Below are 14,724 nucleotides of genomic sequence, written 5' to 3' on the forward strand. Positions count from 1 at the left end.
CAGTGCCCACCTTGACAAAAGAACATGGGTTCATACTATGTCGCTTCAATCATGTCCAACCCTTTGCAATCCTGTGAACTGTAGCCCGCCAGGCTCCTCTGTCCATGAAATTCTCCAGGTAAGAATACTGGAATAGGTTGCCATGCTCTCCTCCAGGGCATCTTCCTGACCCAGGGACTGAACCCATGTCTCTTTACATCTCTTGTATTGCAGGCAGGTTCTTTACCACTAGCGCCACCTGAAACATCTTTCACTAATTCCCGCAAAAGCACTATACGTGCTGATCGATGCCCCTGTTAAAATGACAGATCGCTTGATCCACACATATAGTGAGATTAGAACAAACGATCAGAAGGAAACACCAAAAAATGTTTACAGGAAATACCCTAAATTGTTGGGTTATAGAAACTCAGTTCTTAAAACTCTGTCTATAAACCTTATTTAATGAACATGTACTATTTTATATACTATTCTTATAATCACAAGACTCCTATCTCAGATTTAATGTTCAAAAGGCTTGGCAGAAAGTAGAAACTTAGGTTAAGTGGGAATGGACATAGGCTATTTTTCCTCAGTCTAGGGCCACAGTGGGTGTCCCAAGGAAGGTCCCTAGGGCTTCAGATCCAAGTTTAGCCATGATCTTGGGGGATCAGTGCACTTGGAGTATACAGGGCCCCCTTACTGCCTTCCAGAAGGAGTTTGTATTAACAAAGGCATTCTCACCAAATATAGACCTTTGATAAGGCAAACATGCTACAAATTGCAAAAGAGCAATGTTTTTACTGCTTGAAGCTGAGCCTGTGCTTTAGGAAGGTAAGGATTTGTTGACAGGTCCAAAGCCTGACCGTCTGGGGGAAATTACTGGAATCTAAGATAATTACTGCTGGGGCGATGAAAGATTTACTGAACTTCCCTGGTCCTGGCAGTCATTTTGGATAATGGAAAGGAGACTGTTTGTGTAAGTTCCAGGAGCAATATGTTACCAGAAGCCAAAAGGGAATGGAACCAAACATATGCTTATTTTTCAGATAAGTGAGGAGAGAGAATGGCCAAGCCGTTTGGCACAAGGAATCTCATGTTTTTTGTGTACCTGATTAAACGAGCTTGCCATCCAGTCTGGCAGCTCCTGCTAGTGAAAATCCTCTTGCAGTGTTCAGAGTGGGCAAGGTAACAGGAACCCTGTGAGGCTGGGGGCATGGTGGCTTACACTGTGATCTCAGAGAGCTGCTCCTTGGTCAGGTTCAAGGGCTGGCTTATGATGGTGATGCCATACTCCTCAGGGTTCTTGTCCTTGTGCAGGCTAGCCCGCAAGATGGCGTTGTGGGCCACGTTGAGGAAGCTGACCAGAGCATGCCAACCTTTGTTGTTAAACCACACCTGGAGGACAGAAAGGTGGCTTCGTTAGGCTCAACTCCACAGGACACTCTGCACTAACAGCAGCTGTTTAAAGGGAAAAAATGAGCTGCAGGAAAAAGAATGTGAGCAGGAGGAAGGTTTTGGCAGCTGGGAGACATTGCATGCCAGATTTCAACAGGAGGAGGGGTGGAATTTAATTAAGCTGGGAAAATAAAAATAAAACAACCACCAGCTCATGTGAGTTTTTAGCTCTAGGGCAGATCATGCAGGGCCAATACCTTAATGTTGTCTTCAGTTTCTAGTTGTTTAAGGAAAGCAGGCATTTCTTTAGCGGCCTCTCTGGTGATAGGGCCCTAGAAAGCCATAGAAAACAAACAAGAGGGTTTTTCCCACTCCCTCTCACCACCTCTTCTTAGCACTCATGATCATTTCTATTTCTGTAAGTGGCAAGTTGAAAGTCCCACCAAATCTCCAGTCTGTTTACATACCCCGCTCACATTCATTAACTGGCCAAGGTCACTTAAAAATCTGACAAGCGCTTCTCCAGTGATGGGGGGAGCTGGGAGCTTTCCGCCGATAGAAATTCCTCCATACCTGACAAGGGAACAAGAAGTCCTCAGTTCTGTGTCATGAACCATGTGACCATATGTGTGTACCTCATGGCTCTCATAGCTCTCAGTTTCTGTAGGAAAAGGTGCATTTTTGTAGGGATTGTCTGGACTAGCGGGAAACACAGCTTCACTTTACAAACCAACTTTTCACAGCTTCTTCCTTATCTCCAGGGTACAGTCCTGACTCCTTCTGAGCTTGGTGTCTGCCAACCTCTCCAACTTCACCCTCCTTATGTCTGACCTCCAGTGGCCCTTTCTGGCCATCCAGTCACGCCACAAGCTCCGAGTGGTCTCTTGGCCTTTGCAGGGCTGCTAGTTTCTCTGGGTGCCTTTGCAACTCATCTGTCCTGTGTTCTCTTCTCTTCGAGGTCTTCCCTGACTTTCCCCACCCCGGCCAGTGGTTCCTCTTTGCCGCTTCTGTATTTGCAGGTACTTCTAGTGCGCTGGACTCACCATCACTGAACCCGGCCCAGGCTGCCATCCTCTCTTCGTGCCTCTCACCCATCCCTGGCTCAGGGAGTCCCTCACCACTCCCTGCATTGACTCCCATCTGGTCTTCAATTGCGATACTAGCCTTGGGTCTCTCCCTGCCTAACACATCCTCCACACTGGTGCCCTAACACTGGCCTGGCCGTGTCAATCTCTGGCTTAAAACTCTTCAATGGCAGCATAAAAGCCAAACTTCTCAACAAACAAAATTAACTGATTGCATAGGGGAAGCAGAGGAGGAGACTCAACTTGTCCTCCCCACCTCCCCACCTTTCTGCTTCAGTTGAAGCCCCTCGCTACCTTCTAGGGAATGATTCTAAAAGCTGAATTTTACTTTCATGGCCTAGAGCCTGCCCAGGAAATCAAGTCAACATCAGCTCCACATTCATTCTAGAGACCCTGTTCCTGAGGGAGCCGAGGAAGGCCAGCTCACTCACAGACTGTCTCTGCAGGATTCTCAAACCTCAGGAGCCACATGAACCTCCTGGATACCTCAGGAACAGGGTGAGTCTGGGGCTGGGCCAGACTCCATGAGCCTTGAATGGAATGGGCCAAGGAATGCCAGGGCATAGGGTACTTGTGCTCTTGTTATAAACTGTTACTTGCTTGGAGGTTTTAGAACCTCCCTGGAGGGAGAGTGCTCCAGAACTCCTCTTCAAGGAAGTATCTGTTCTCATTTAAGTCCTCCGAGGAGATTCACTGCTGAGCATCTTCTGGGCTCAGGGTGTCTGTAGCCACATGTCCCTTAAGACATATCTTATGAATTCCTGAGCAAATACGGAATGGCTCATCCACGTGACTCTGAGGTGTGACTTTTTTAATGTTCAATAATTTAAAATAGATCACTCTGGGATTTTAATTTCTTACAAAAATAGTTTCTTACCTCTGTTCATTGACCCAGAATTTGCTCTTCAAACTGAAAGCCGAAACAAATCATACAGTGAATACGACAAATATACAGGAATGTTAACTTTCTTTCCCAAACGCCCACTGGGGTGTCCCAGTCTTCACACCCTGATTGCTGGCCTCTGGCTGGCCCTGTTGTAAGGTCATCTGTCAGATGATCTGGACCCAGAGAATACGACAATGACCGTGCCCGCAGGGAACGGAGGCTGCAGTCCTCCCCTCATCCATCTGGCAAGAACGAGACTCTCATAATCACCGGCACGCTCGGAGGAAGTTCTGAATTACTCCTACTGCAGAGTTAAGGGACTGACTGCCAACCAACGAGGGACAAAATTACAAGATAGGAGACACACAGAACCAGCTCTAGTCCTCACAGTTCAGGATCACAAACTATCTTTGCCACAAAGCACAAAATCCAAAATTCCCCATTGCAAATGTGCTGCTGAGAACAAAGGGTGGGATGGGGTCATTGTTTACTGCATTATTGAATGTATTCTATGCACACTGCTTGTATTTTCGAGCTCGAATGGTATTCCTCATTTGCTAACTGCTGGCTTGGCACTCCTTTCTCAGCAGCTGCTTTCACCATCTGCAGCATGCTGTAGTCAACTGAGTCCATTAATCCTTTGCTTAGGGACTGGGAGGGGAAGCAACTGAAAATACGACTCAAGTTAGACAGTATGTTTTATTTTAAAATTCCAGAGGACATGGGGCTTAGACCAGGGTCCCCTATAACCCTCCCTCCAAAGCACGCTCTCGTCTCACTGTTTGCTGTGATGGGGCTGCTGAAGTTGGTCCATCCTGGATGGAGCTCAATGAGAACAGCCGCAGAGCTGAGAGGAGTGCGCCAGCATTGGAAAGGGCGGTGATACAGGGGCTAATCCACAGTTAGAGTACGACAGGAACAGTTAACCTGGACAACCTGTGGGCTCACGTGGACTGTCCTCCACTGCCTCGCTCCTATCTTGGTCTCACCGTTTCCTTTCTCCTTGTTGCTTCTTACTTTCCCCTTTTAAATTCTCTGTCTTCTCCCTGTCCCCCTTACTCTCCTTCCCCCCTCCAAACTTCACCTCTCTTTTTGAACTACTTAAAATATGAGGCTGTATTTTGGAAAAATTCTATATTTTCTTATTTTACTTGTAGTAGTGCATGGGTTAAACTTTGCTTGGCCTAAACGAAACCAAAAACAAGTCAAAATTAATCATAAGTTGCATTTGACTGGTATATGCCCCAATTGCCTTTTCTATCAGTTGAGACTTTCAAATTAGGAAAAAGAAAACATTCCACTGCCCTGATTGTTGAAAAGTCATGAGAGGAAATTATCTTCTGATCCTAGTTAATATTTTCCCACGGGAGCCAGGATGAAAAGTATAAAAATGTATCTTACCTGCTTCGGATGAGAGCAGGATATGTTTTTACCAGGAAGTCGGAGACATTCCTATCTGTAAGGTCCTGCAGAATTTCAGTGCTGCGTTGTATTCTCTGAAGCAAGGACATATCTGCATTAATTACTTCTGAATTTGAGGTGAAACTACTTGTTCTTTTCCAAAAATTATTTGTAGACTCAACTACTGGGAAGATAGTAAAGGATTGGTGTCTCCTTAGTTCCCACAGCAATGATGTGAGAGTCACTTTCGAGCCCTCTTTTTCCTTTATTCCATTGACGACCCAGGATAGTTCTTATTTCAGAATCAATCTCCAATCCATCTGCATGTCTCCAGCTCTACCACTATCACCCTAGACCAAACCTCCACCGAGGCATCACCTGGACCTATACAGACACTTCCAAACTGGCCTCTGCTTCCGCCCTGGCCCTCCACAATCCATTCTCCATTCAGCAGCCAGACTGAGCTTAAAAATATAATCAATCTGAATATACCATTTGCCTTGCTTACCACACTCTAATAAGCCATAGGATCAGATCCAAATTCATTACAGAGGCTGAGTTCATCTGTAGGTTCCCCCTCACTCCCTGTCCTCCCCACTTCTCCTGTCTCTCAAATGCACACCTCTCATTCCCTCCCTCTCCATGGACAACCTCTCACGGCTAACTTGTCATCGTTCAAATCTCAGCCCAAAGTTTATTCCTCAGAGAAGTATTTCCTGTATCCAGTCACACATGGTAGTACTGTCTTCACAACTTCATGTCTATCTGAAATTTTCTTTCCAATCAATCTGTTTACTTGTTTTTGTCTGTAGGATAGGATACAAATTCTGTGAGAGCCGGGACTTTTTCTGACTTGTTAGCTGTTGTGTCGCCAGCACCCAGAATAGAATCTGGCATAGAGTTAACACAATAAATTGTGATGTGAATGAAAGAAATCAAACAGTGCCTTACAATTTACATCACTTTGAAAATTCATCTAGAACTCTGAGGTAATCAAAAGATTTTAGAGAATTCAAAAGTGCATGAGTTTGACCACCAGGTGGCACTTTAAATATGAGAATACACAGCATTTAGTTTCTGGTCAGTCATGAACCTGGGGTGTCAAGAGTGCCACCCAGAGGCAGACGAGGAAATTCCTGGCAGGGTAAACCACCATCAATATACATCATCATTCTTTTCATTTTTCCATTGTTTTTCTCTTTCCCGCCCCTTTCCCATTTTAATCTCTTCTTCAATTCACTTTCTTCACCTCGTTCCTCTCTAATTCTAGGAGGAGAACTAGCATACACTGAATGCTTACTGTGTGCCAGTTCAGTTCAGTTCAGTTCAGTCGCTCAGTTGTGTCCGACTCTCCGCGACCCCATGAATCACAGCACGCCAGGCCTCCCTGTCCATCACCAACTCCCGCAGTACACTCAAACTCATGTCCATCGAGTCGGTGATGCCATCCAGCCATCTCACTCTCTGTAGTCCCCTTCTCCTCCTGCCCCCAACCTTTCCCAGCATCAGAGTCTTTTCCAAAGTGAGTCAACCCGTCGCATGAGGTGGCCAAAGTATTGCAGTTTCAGCTTTAGCATCAGTCCCTCCAATGAACACCCAGGATTGATCTCCTTTAGAATGGACTGGTTGGATCTCCTTGCAGTCCAAGGGACTCTCAAGAGTCTTCTCCAACACCACAGTTCGAAAGCATCAATTCTTCGGCGATCAGCTTTCTTCACAGTCCAACTCTCACATCCATACATGACCATGGGAAAAACCATAGCCTTGACTAGATGGACCTTGGTTGGCAAAGTAATGTCTCTGCTTTTTAATATGCTATCAAGGTTGGTCATAACTTTCCTTCCAAGGAGTAAGCGTCTTTTAATTTCATGGCTGCAATCAGCATCTGCAGTGATTTTGGAGCCCAAAAAAATAAAGTCTGACACTGTTTCCACTGTTTTTCCATCTATTTCCCATGAAGTGATGGGACCAGATGCCATGATCTTTGTTTTCTGAATGTTAAGCTTCAAGCCAACCTTTTCACTCTCCTCTTTCACTTTCAACAAGAGGCTTTTGAGTTCCTCTTCACTTTCTGCCATAAGGGTAGTGTCATCTGCATATCTGAGGTTATTGATATTTCTCCCGGCAATCTTGATTCCAGCTGGTGCTTCTTCCAGCCCAGCGTTCCTCATGATGTACTCTGCATATAAGTTAAATAAGTAAGGTGACAATATACAGCCTTGGCGTACTCCTTTTCCTATTTGGAACCAGTCTGTTGTTCCATGTCCAGTTCTGACTGTTGCTTCCTGACCTGCATACAGCTTTCTCAAGAGGCAGGTCAGGTGGTCTGGTATTCCCATCTCTTTCAGAATTTTCCACAGTTTATTGTGATCCACACAATCAAAGGCTTTGGCATAGTCAATGAAGTAGAAACAGATGTTTTTCTGTAACTCTCTTGCTTTCTGCATGATCCAGCGGATGTTGGCAATTTGATCTCTGGTGCCTCTGCCTTTTCTAAAACCTGCTTGAACATCTGGGAGTTCACGGTTCACATATTGCTAAAGCCTGGCTTGGAGAGTTTTGAGCATGACTTTACTAGCTTGTGAGATGAGTGCAATTGTGTGGTAGTTTGAGCATTCTTTGGCATTCCCTTTCTTCGGGATTGGAATGAAGACTGACCTTTTCCAGTCCTGTGGCCACTGCTGAGTTTTCCAAATTTGCTGGCATATTGAGTGCAGCACTTTCACAGCATCATCTTTCAAGATTTGATATAGCACAACTGGAATTCCATCACCTCCACTAGCTTTGTTTGTAGTGATGCTTTCTAAGGCCCACTTGACTTCACATTCCAAGATGTCTGGCTCTAGGTCAGTGATCACGTTATCGTGACTATCTTGTTCGTGAAGATCTTTTTTGTACAGTTCTTCTGTGTATTCTTGCCACCTCTTCTTAATATCTCTGCTTCTGTTAGGTCCATACCATTTCTGTCCTCTATCGAGCCCATCTTTGCATGAAATGTTCTCTTGGTATCACTAATTTTCTTGAAGAGATCTCTTGTTTTTCCTATTCTGTTGTTTTCCTCTATTTCTTTGCACTGATCACTGAGGAAGGCTTTCTTATCTCTCCTTGCTATTCTTTGGAACTCTGCATTCAGATGCTTATATCTTTCCTTTTCTCCTTTGCTTTTCGCTTCTCTTCTTTTCACAGCTATTTGTAAGGCCTCCTCAGACAGCCATTTTGCTTTTTTGCATTTCTTTTCCATGGGAATGGTCTTGGTCCCTGTCTCCTGTACAATGTCACGAACCTCCATCCAGAGTTCATCAGGCACTCTTTATCTATCAGATCTAGTGCCTTAAATCTATTTCTCACTTCCACTGTATAATCATAAGGGATTTGATTTAGGTCATATCTGAATGGTCTAGTGGTTTTCCCTACTTTCTTCAATTTAAGTCTGAATTTGGCAATAGGGAGTTCATGATCTGAGCCACAGTCAGCTCCTGGTCTTGTTTTTGCTAACTGTATACTGTGTGCCAGGCACCGTGTAAATGCTCTACATACATCATCTTGATCCTCGCATCCTTGTGAAAGAAGTATTGCTCTAATTTACAGACAGAGAAACTGAGGTTCAGAAAAGCTAGCTAACTTGTACCATTTTATAGAACTTGTGGGTGGCTGTTCTAGAACTTGAATCTGCATCTCTCTGACTCCATAGCCCTGCTCTTTTTTACTCTGTCACCTGCTTCTGCAGCTGCAAATGGCACTTGGGTGAACTGCCAGGCTCCCCGGGTGGAATCTAGGTTGGAACAATGGCTGGTGCCTGGAAATTTACAACAAAATATTTTCTAAAAATTCTGTCAAATGCGATACTCCTATAGTTTTACCTCTGTGTATTCCAGAAGTTATGGATGGAGCCCCTCCTACTCAGGACCCAACACCATTCATAGAATTTTAGAGAAGGAAAGGACCCTAGAGAAGAACACATCCACCACCGCATTTTCCATTTGGGGACAATTTACTACCTCTGAATCAAGCCCACACTCTGGTCTTATTCCGGGCTGAATGGGGGAGTGTGTGAATGAGTGTTGTGAGTGGGTGTGAACATGAGCGTGTCAGACACACACTCAGAGCAGCCTCTATGCAGATGCCTGATGCAGGTGCCCCTCAGAGAAGCATGAGTGATGGTGAGGAAAAGCAAGGGTCACAGGAAACCACAGAAACTGATTTGCTTTTTATCAGACTTTGGCTCTGAAATTTTTTTTCTCAAGGACCAAGGACTAACCATTGCACAGGGTCACAGGCTCAGTGCCCTGACAATGAATAAGTTTGAGTAGAAGCAGCCACAGGGCCCCTCAGCAAACCCAACAGAAGCAAAGCTTCCCCTGGGGTACCAAGAATTGGGACAAGCCCTTGAGTCCCTCCTTTGGGTTCCCTGGCTTCCCTGGTAGTTCAGTGGGTAAAGAATCTGCCTGCAATGCAAGAGACACAGGAGATGTGGGTTCAGTACCTGGGTGGGGAAGATCCCCTGGAGGAGGAAATGGCAATTCACTACAATATGCTTGCCTGAAAAATCCCATGGATGGAGGAGCCTTGTGGGCTATAGTCCATGGGGTCACAAAGAGTTGGACAAGACTGAGAGACTAAACACACACACACATGCACATGATCCTATAGTGGCTAAGTTATGATTCAAAAGGAAAATATGTTGCTTGGGAAATAGAAAGGTTTATGCTTTTAGCATAAAAAGAGAGGAAAGTAGGATGCTCATAAACACAGAATTATTTATAAGCCAGAAACTGTGATTGACGCTGTGGCACAATGAAGTTGTCCCCCATTACTGCTCTGCCTTTCTGTCAAACGGCACAGGTTGGGTACAAGGCCACTCAGAGCAAAGACTATGTTTCTCTGTCTCCCCTGATGTTCAGTTCAGGCCAATGATGTATGCATGAACGTGCTGTGTGGTAGCTTCTGAAAATCTTCCTTTAAAGATTGTGTGTTCACACATGTTCCCCTTTCTTCTTCTTTATCCCTTCTTCTAACTGGAAAGATGATTCTGCCATCTGGGCCAATGAGGTTGAAGCCTGTTTACTATAAAGGAGTGACAAAACAGAATACCATGGACCACCCACATACACTTTTACAAAAGAGAGAAGCAAGCTGTGTCTAATTTTATCTCACTGTTGGAGGTTGTCATCACTTGAGCTGAATCTATTTCTAAACAATAGTTTCCTTATCCACTTTATCTCATTGAATTCTCATAATAGTGTTAAGAAAGTACATGCGTGCACAGCAAGTCGCCTCAGTCATGTCTGACTCTTTGTGACCCTATGGACTGTAGTCCACAGGCTCCTCTGTCCATAAGGATTCTCCAGGCAGGAATACTGGAGTGGGTTGCTGTGCTTTCCTCCAGGGGATCTTTCTGACCCAGGGATTGAACTCATGTCTCTTCTGTCTCCTGCATTGGCAGGCAGATTCCTTACCAGCTGAACCATCTGGGACCCCTAAGAAAGTGTAGTTATCTTCAATTTATAAATGAGGAAATTATCTCCAGTTTATTAGAGAGGCCAAGTAACCCATCCATGGCTCTCTGCTGCCAATGATGGTGCTCATCCCACTGCCTCCTGGGGATCTGTTCATTCATTCATTGGCAAATCATGGGAGATGACCATATAGGACCCAGCTCTGTCCTAGTCAGCTTGGAGTCCTGCTATCAACCTTAGACAAAGTAAGACTTCTCCGGCCCAGCTCACCATCTCTGAAACCCCATGGAGAAGCTCATTGTGATGCATTATGGCATTTGGAACTCCATGAGGACGCCACTCAGAGCCAAGATTGCTGATATCCTTGAAAACACAGACTGCCAACTCTGTGTGGTGTGCGTGTGCGTGTGTGTGTGTGTGAGAGTTACACGGCACATGGCGAACTTCTGAATTAAGATTGTTAGTAAGTGTGCACTGGAATGGACACTATAACATTGTTTATAACAGAGAAAAACTGAAAACCCACATGTTCAGCAATGAGTGAAAGTTGCTCATTCATGTCCAACTCTGCGACTCCATGGACTATGCTGTCCACGGGATTCTCCAGGCCAGAATACTGGAGTGGGTAGCCTTTCCCTTCTCCAGGGGATCTTCCTGACCCAGGAATCGAACTAGGGTCTCCTGCATTGCAGGTGGATTCTTTACCAACTGAGCTATCAGGAAAGCTCCTATCAGCAGTGTGAGATGCTTGCTTGCTTGCTCAGTTACTTCAGTCATGTCCGACTCTCTGCGACCCCATGGACTATGGCCCGCCAGGCTCCCCTGTCCATGGGATTCTCCAGGCAAGAATACTGGAGTGGGTTGCCATTTCCTTCTCCAGTGATAAAGTGTGAAGTGAGTGAAGTGAAGTCGGTCAGTCATTTCCGACTCTTTGTGACCTCATGGACTGTAGCCTACCAGGCTCCTCCATCCATGGGATTTTCCAGGCAAGAGTACTGGAGTGGGTTGCCATTTCCTTCTCCAATGAGAGATGAAATAAATTAAAGTAAATCCAAACAGTAGGATAGTGTGCCGGCATACTATGATGAGGTAGATGTATATTTACTGATGTGGACATATGTTCATGATATGTTATTGATAGCAGGTTTCAGGACATTTTGAATATAATCCTGTTTGAACAAATAAAAACTAAATGTTACTGGTGGTTATTGCCAAGTGATAGGGTGATATCTTTTTGTTCTGACTTATCTGTATTTTCTAATTTTTCTATAGTAAGCATGCCTGATGTATTATTTTCTCAATACTTGAAGATATTTTCTTACTAGATTGAATGGGAGTGTTTAATGGAAATCAAAGTTTTGGTCAGTGACTTCCTTCAATTGGTGAGGACCCAGAGCCTCACTTAGTGAGTCCTTCACTTAGCTGTTAGTTTGAAATGTTAGTTGTCTAGAAACTCAGGAGGTGCAATGGCTGCTGTTGCAGGCAGGCTCAGGGCCCTGGTGGCCCCCGGAGGGTGAGGTACCTGAGGGGGTGGGAGGCCCCCTGCGCCCTCGGGGCACTCAGGGAGCATGGTGAGCTTCTCTCTGGTGCTGCACCTGCAGGAAGGTGAAGGTTGGTCCGCTGTCCATTTCTGCTGTTGGAGCAAGTGGGTGACGTCCGGGGACACAGATGGAGTCTTCCAGGGGCTTGAATTTCCACAGGGGAACTCCCTCATGGAAGACAAGAGCATATTCCACACTCAGATCCAAAGTTTATAAAAACTCCTAAAAATGAGAAATAGCACCCAGCTCTTTCCTTCCTAGCTGCTTTTGCCATTTCCTCAGACCCGTTCATTTTCTTCTACTCTTACAGGTTTCTGCTCAAGGAAAATCAAGACTAGAATTTTGTTGATTGACTAGGTGGTGTGGGTCTGGGCAAAGATTATCTAGAATGATTTAATTTTCCTTTTATCGGCTGGCAGCTCTGTTAAGGGAACAAATACAAGAATTTGAAATTAGTCTATTTTGGTCCGCACAAATAACTCTGAAAAAGACTAGATGAAAAAAGCATTTAAAATTATACTGAACATTTTAAATCTTGGTGTATTTCAACCACCAATGAATGAAAGCATGACTTTTCCTCTAGAACTCTCTTCTCTACACTGAAAGCAATACTGAAAGTTGGCCATATATGTAAGTAATGCCATTCTAGGTCCAGTTACACAAGAGCACACCCCATCTCTCTCCTTCCTCCTTCAGATTCCTTTCAAATAAGTTGTGAGGAGCATATGTCAACTCAGTTTGGAACTTTATTGAGAATTATAGAAATAAAGACTTATCCAGTGATGCAGAGGCTTCCTGAAAGCTAGTGAACACCCCTGCACACAAGCGTTGAAGGACAGCCAGGTGAGTGCTACTCAGGGATATGGAAGTGTCTGAGTAATATAGATGGGGCCTCACCAACCATGCTGTCCTAGGCCCCCACTATTGGGGTCTCCCAGGGCAGCTGCTGGTGTTACAGTAGGGGAGCATAGGGACTTACGGAAGCCACTCTTCCTTCAGGCAGCGGTTGCCAAAGCCTGGCTTATTCACAAGGACATCTGCAAGTGCTGAGAGCCATTCACTGTCGGGCTGGTCCAAGCTAGACAGAGTGAGAGGGGCATAGTCAGTAGACACATGACTGGGGCAGAGGAACAGGCCACCAACATGCAACTCAGCAAATGTCTATTGAATGGGTACTGTGTGCCAGGCGTGTACACAGGGCACAGGAAGCTGCCTTGATGTGGCTATGGGTCTCCTGAGAAGGGGGTAGGCAGGCTGCCTGAACACACTCAATAGTCTGATGCCATATCATGTCTGCAATTCAAAACAAGGGAACTTAAACCCACTCACCCACTGTCTGCCTTCTCTTTCCTTACTCCTGGCAGTCTTGGCAGTCCACGTGGAGGTCACCTTTCCCAAGTAACAGGTAAATTATCTTTCTTTCTGAGGGCAGCCTGAGGACCCCTATCACACTGGTGACTGTCCCAGAGAGTGGGAAGGTCAGGGCCCTACCAAGCAGAAGGGGGCCCAAGGGCCCCACAACCCAAGGAGGTGAATGATGACCTTTGGGGCCTAGTCTACACACCTGAAGAAGGTATACTGCTGTCCATACATCCAGGGGTGAAGGGTCAAAGCAGGATATTCACCAAAAGGAGGGATGATGAGGGAAAGCATTAGAGCCAAAAACACAAAAGTGGCCGGGAGCACAATCTGTGGGAAAATAAACATGGTACCTTAGGCTATGGTATGTTACACACACACACACACACAGAGTCTTTCAAACATTTATCCGGCAGCCTCATACCTAGCTCCTAATAGAGATTAACATGATGGGATGACATGCTAAGTCAAGTTGTAAAGGAGAACAGAGAACATTCCACCCTTTGAAGGGTGGTTGAAGCAGGCCAGTATTGAACCCTAAAGTAGGCCAATGCTCAGCCAGAGGTAAACCAGAGTTTCTGCTTCTGAACAAAAAATCTAAAGAGAAAAAGCAGAGGGTCAGCAGAAAATGAATGAAAACCTGATTTTACCTTTCCCTGTAAAAATAAAACCAATATTAACATATTCATTATTAAGCTATTTTCTCTGCTAAGTGTACTAGAATACTTACAAAGAAGCTTCATGTTACCAAGACGAAGCAAAGATTGGCAAGGAGAAAACAAAGCTGACAGAATCCAAAGATGGTACCCGTGGCTATGTCTGACCCCACATGCACAAGAAAGCCTGGGAGAGACTGGGGAGGCCAGGTGGCCACCAGCAAACAGGCACAGCCAAAGACTGTAGTAATACCTGGGCCAGGAAGTCCTTGTGGCTGCGGATGGTGTGCTGGAACCTCTTGACCAGCAGTGCCTGCATGTGCTGGACGACAAGCCGCGCTCCTGAGTTCAGTCGGCGGTGTCCCTCCCGTTCCGGTGGAGGCTGGCCCTCCGGGTAAGCAGCTGGCTCCCCAGGGTGGCTGCTGGAGCCCTGGGGAGTCTGTCTGGCCTTCTCACTAGGACCCAAACAGGGGTGTCGAAGACTGATGTTTTCTCTTTTCTGCTGAGTGCCTCCTGGTTTGGAAGATGGAATGAATAACTTAGAAAAACATTCACAAGGTCAGTTTTTTTCTTACTGTGTTAGTTTTCCCTTCATCTAAGTTAGAAACAAAATATCTGTCAGGAAGGTTAAAATTTTTTTTTAAATTCTACTTTCTGATATAAATCATTTTTGACAGAATTGCCTGAAACTGCTTAAAAAATCTCTATACAGTTAAAGAGGACAAGACAGAGAGGTTCAAAACACATAAGCAAAAAAATAAAGTTGCAGAACAATACGTATAATAAGATCATATTTATGTTAGCACATGTGTCATATGGAAAGAAACATGTTTTATGTATACACGTACACTCACGATGTGTACACATGTGCAAAGTTCTGAAAGAATACCTGTTAATTGTTAAAAGATCACTTCAGGGGCAGAGCTGGATGGGGCAGGGGATGAAGTGGGAAGGGTTAGCCTT

General features: G+C 45.1%; 1 protein-coding gene across 1 annotated transcript in view; it reads right to left on the reverse strand.

Annotated features, from left to right (window-relative positions):
- ABCA4 (ATP binding cassette subfamily A member 4) overlaps nt 1–14,724 on the reverse strand; it is a 105,228-nt gene that overhangs the window by 29,401 nt on the left and 61,103 nt on the right. Inside the window, exons 22-30 of the mRNA XM_088835509.1 lie at nt 14,015–14,274; nt 13,311–13,435; nt 12,726–12,824; nt 11,728–11,914; nt 4,750–4,844; nt 3,340–3,372; nt 1,845–1,950; nt 1,635–1,709; nt 1,208–1,377 (exon numbers count right to left, since the gene is read on the reverse strand). Coding sequence (XP_088691635.1) covers nt 1,208–1,377; nt 1,635–1,709; nt 1,845–1,950; nt 3,340–3,372; nt 4,750–4,844; nt 11,728–11,914; nt 12,726–12,824; nt 13,311–13,435; nt 14,015–14,274 — 1,150 coding nt within the window. The remainder of the gene's footprint in view (nt 1–1,207; nt 1,378–1,634; nt 1,710–1,844; nt 1,951–3,339; nt 3,373–4,749; nt 4,845–11,727; nt 11,915–12,725; nt 12,825–13,310; nt 13,436–14,014; nt 14,275–14,724) is intronic.

Source organism: Moschus berezovskii, chromosome 4 (genome assembly GCF_049115385.1).
Source record: "Moschus berezovskii isolate FMDL1 chromosome 4, NW_MosBer_1.0, whole genome shotgun sequence".
In the NCBI taxonomy this organism is placed as follows: Eukaryota; Metazoa; Chordata; class Mammalia; order Artiodactyla; family Moschidae; genus Moschus; species Moschus berezovskii.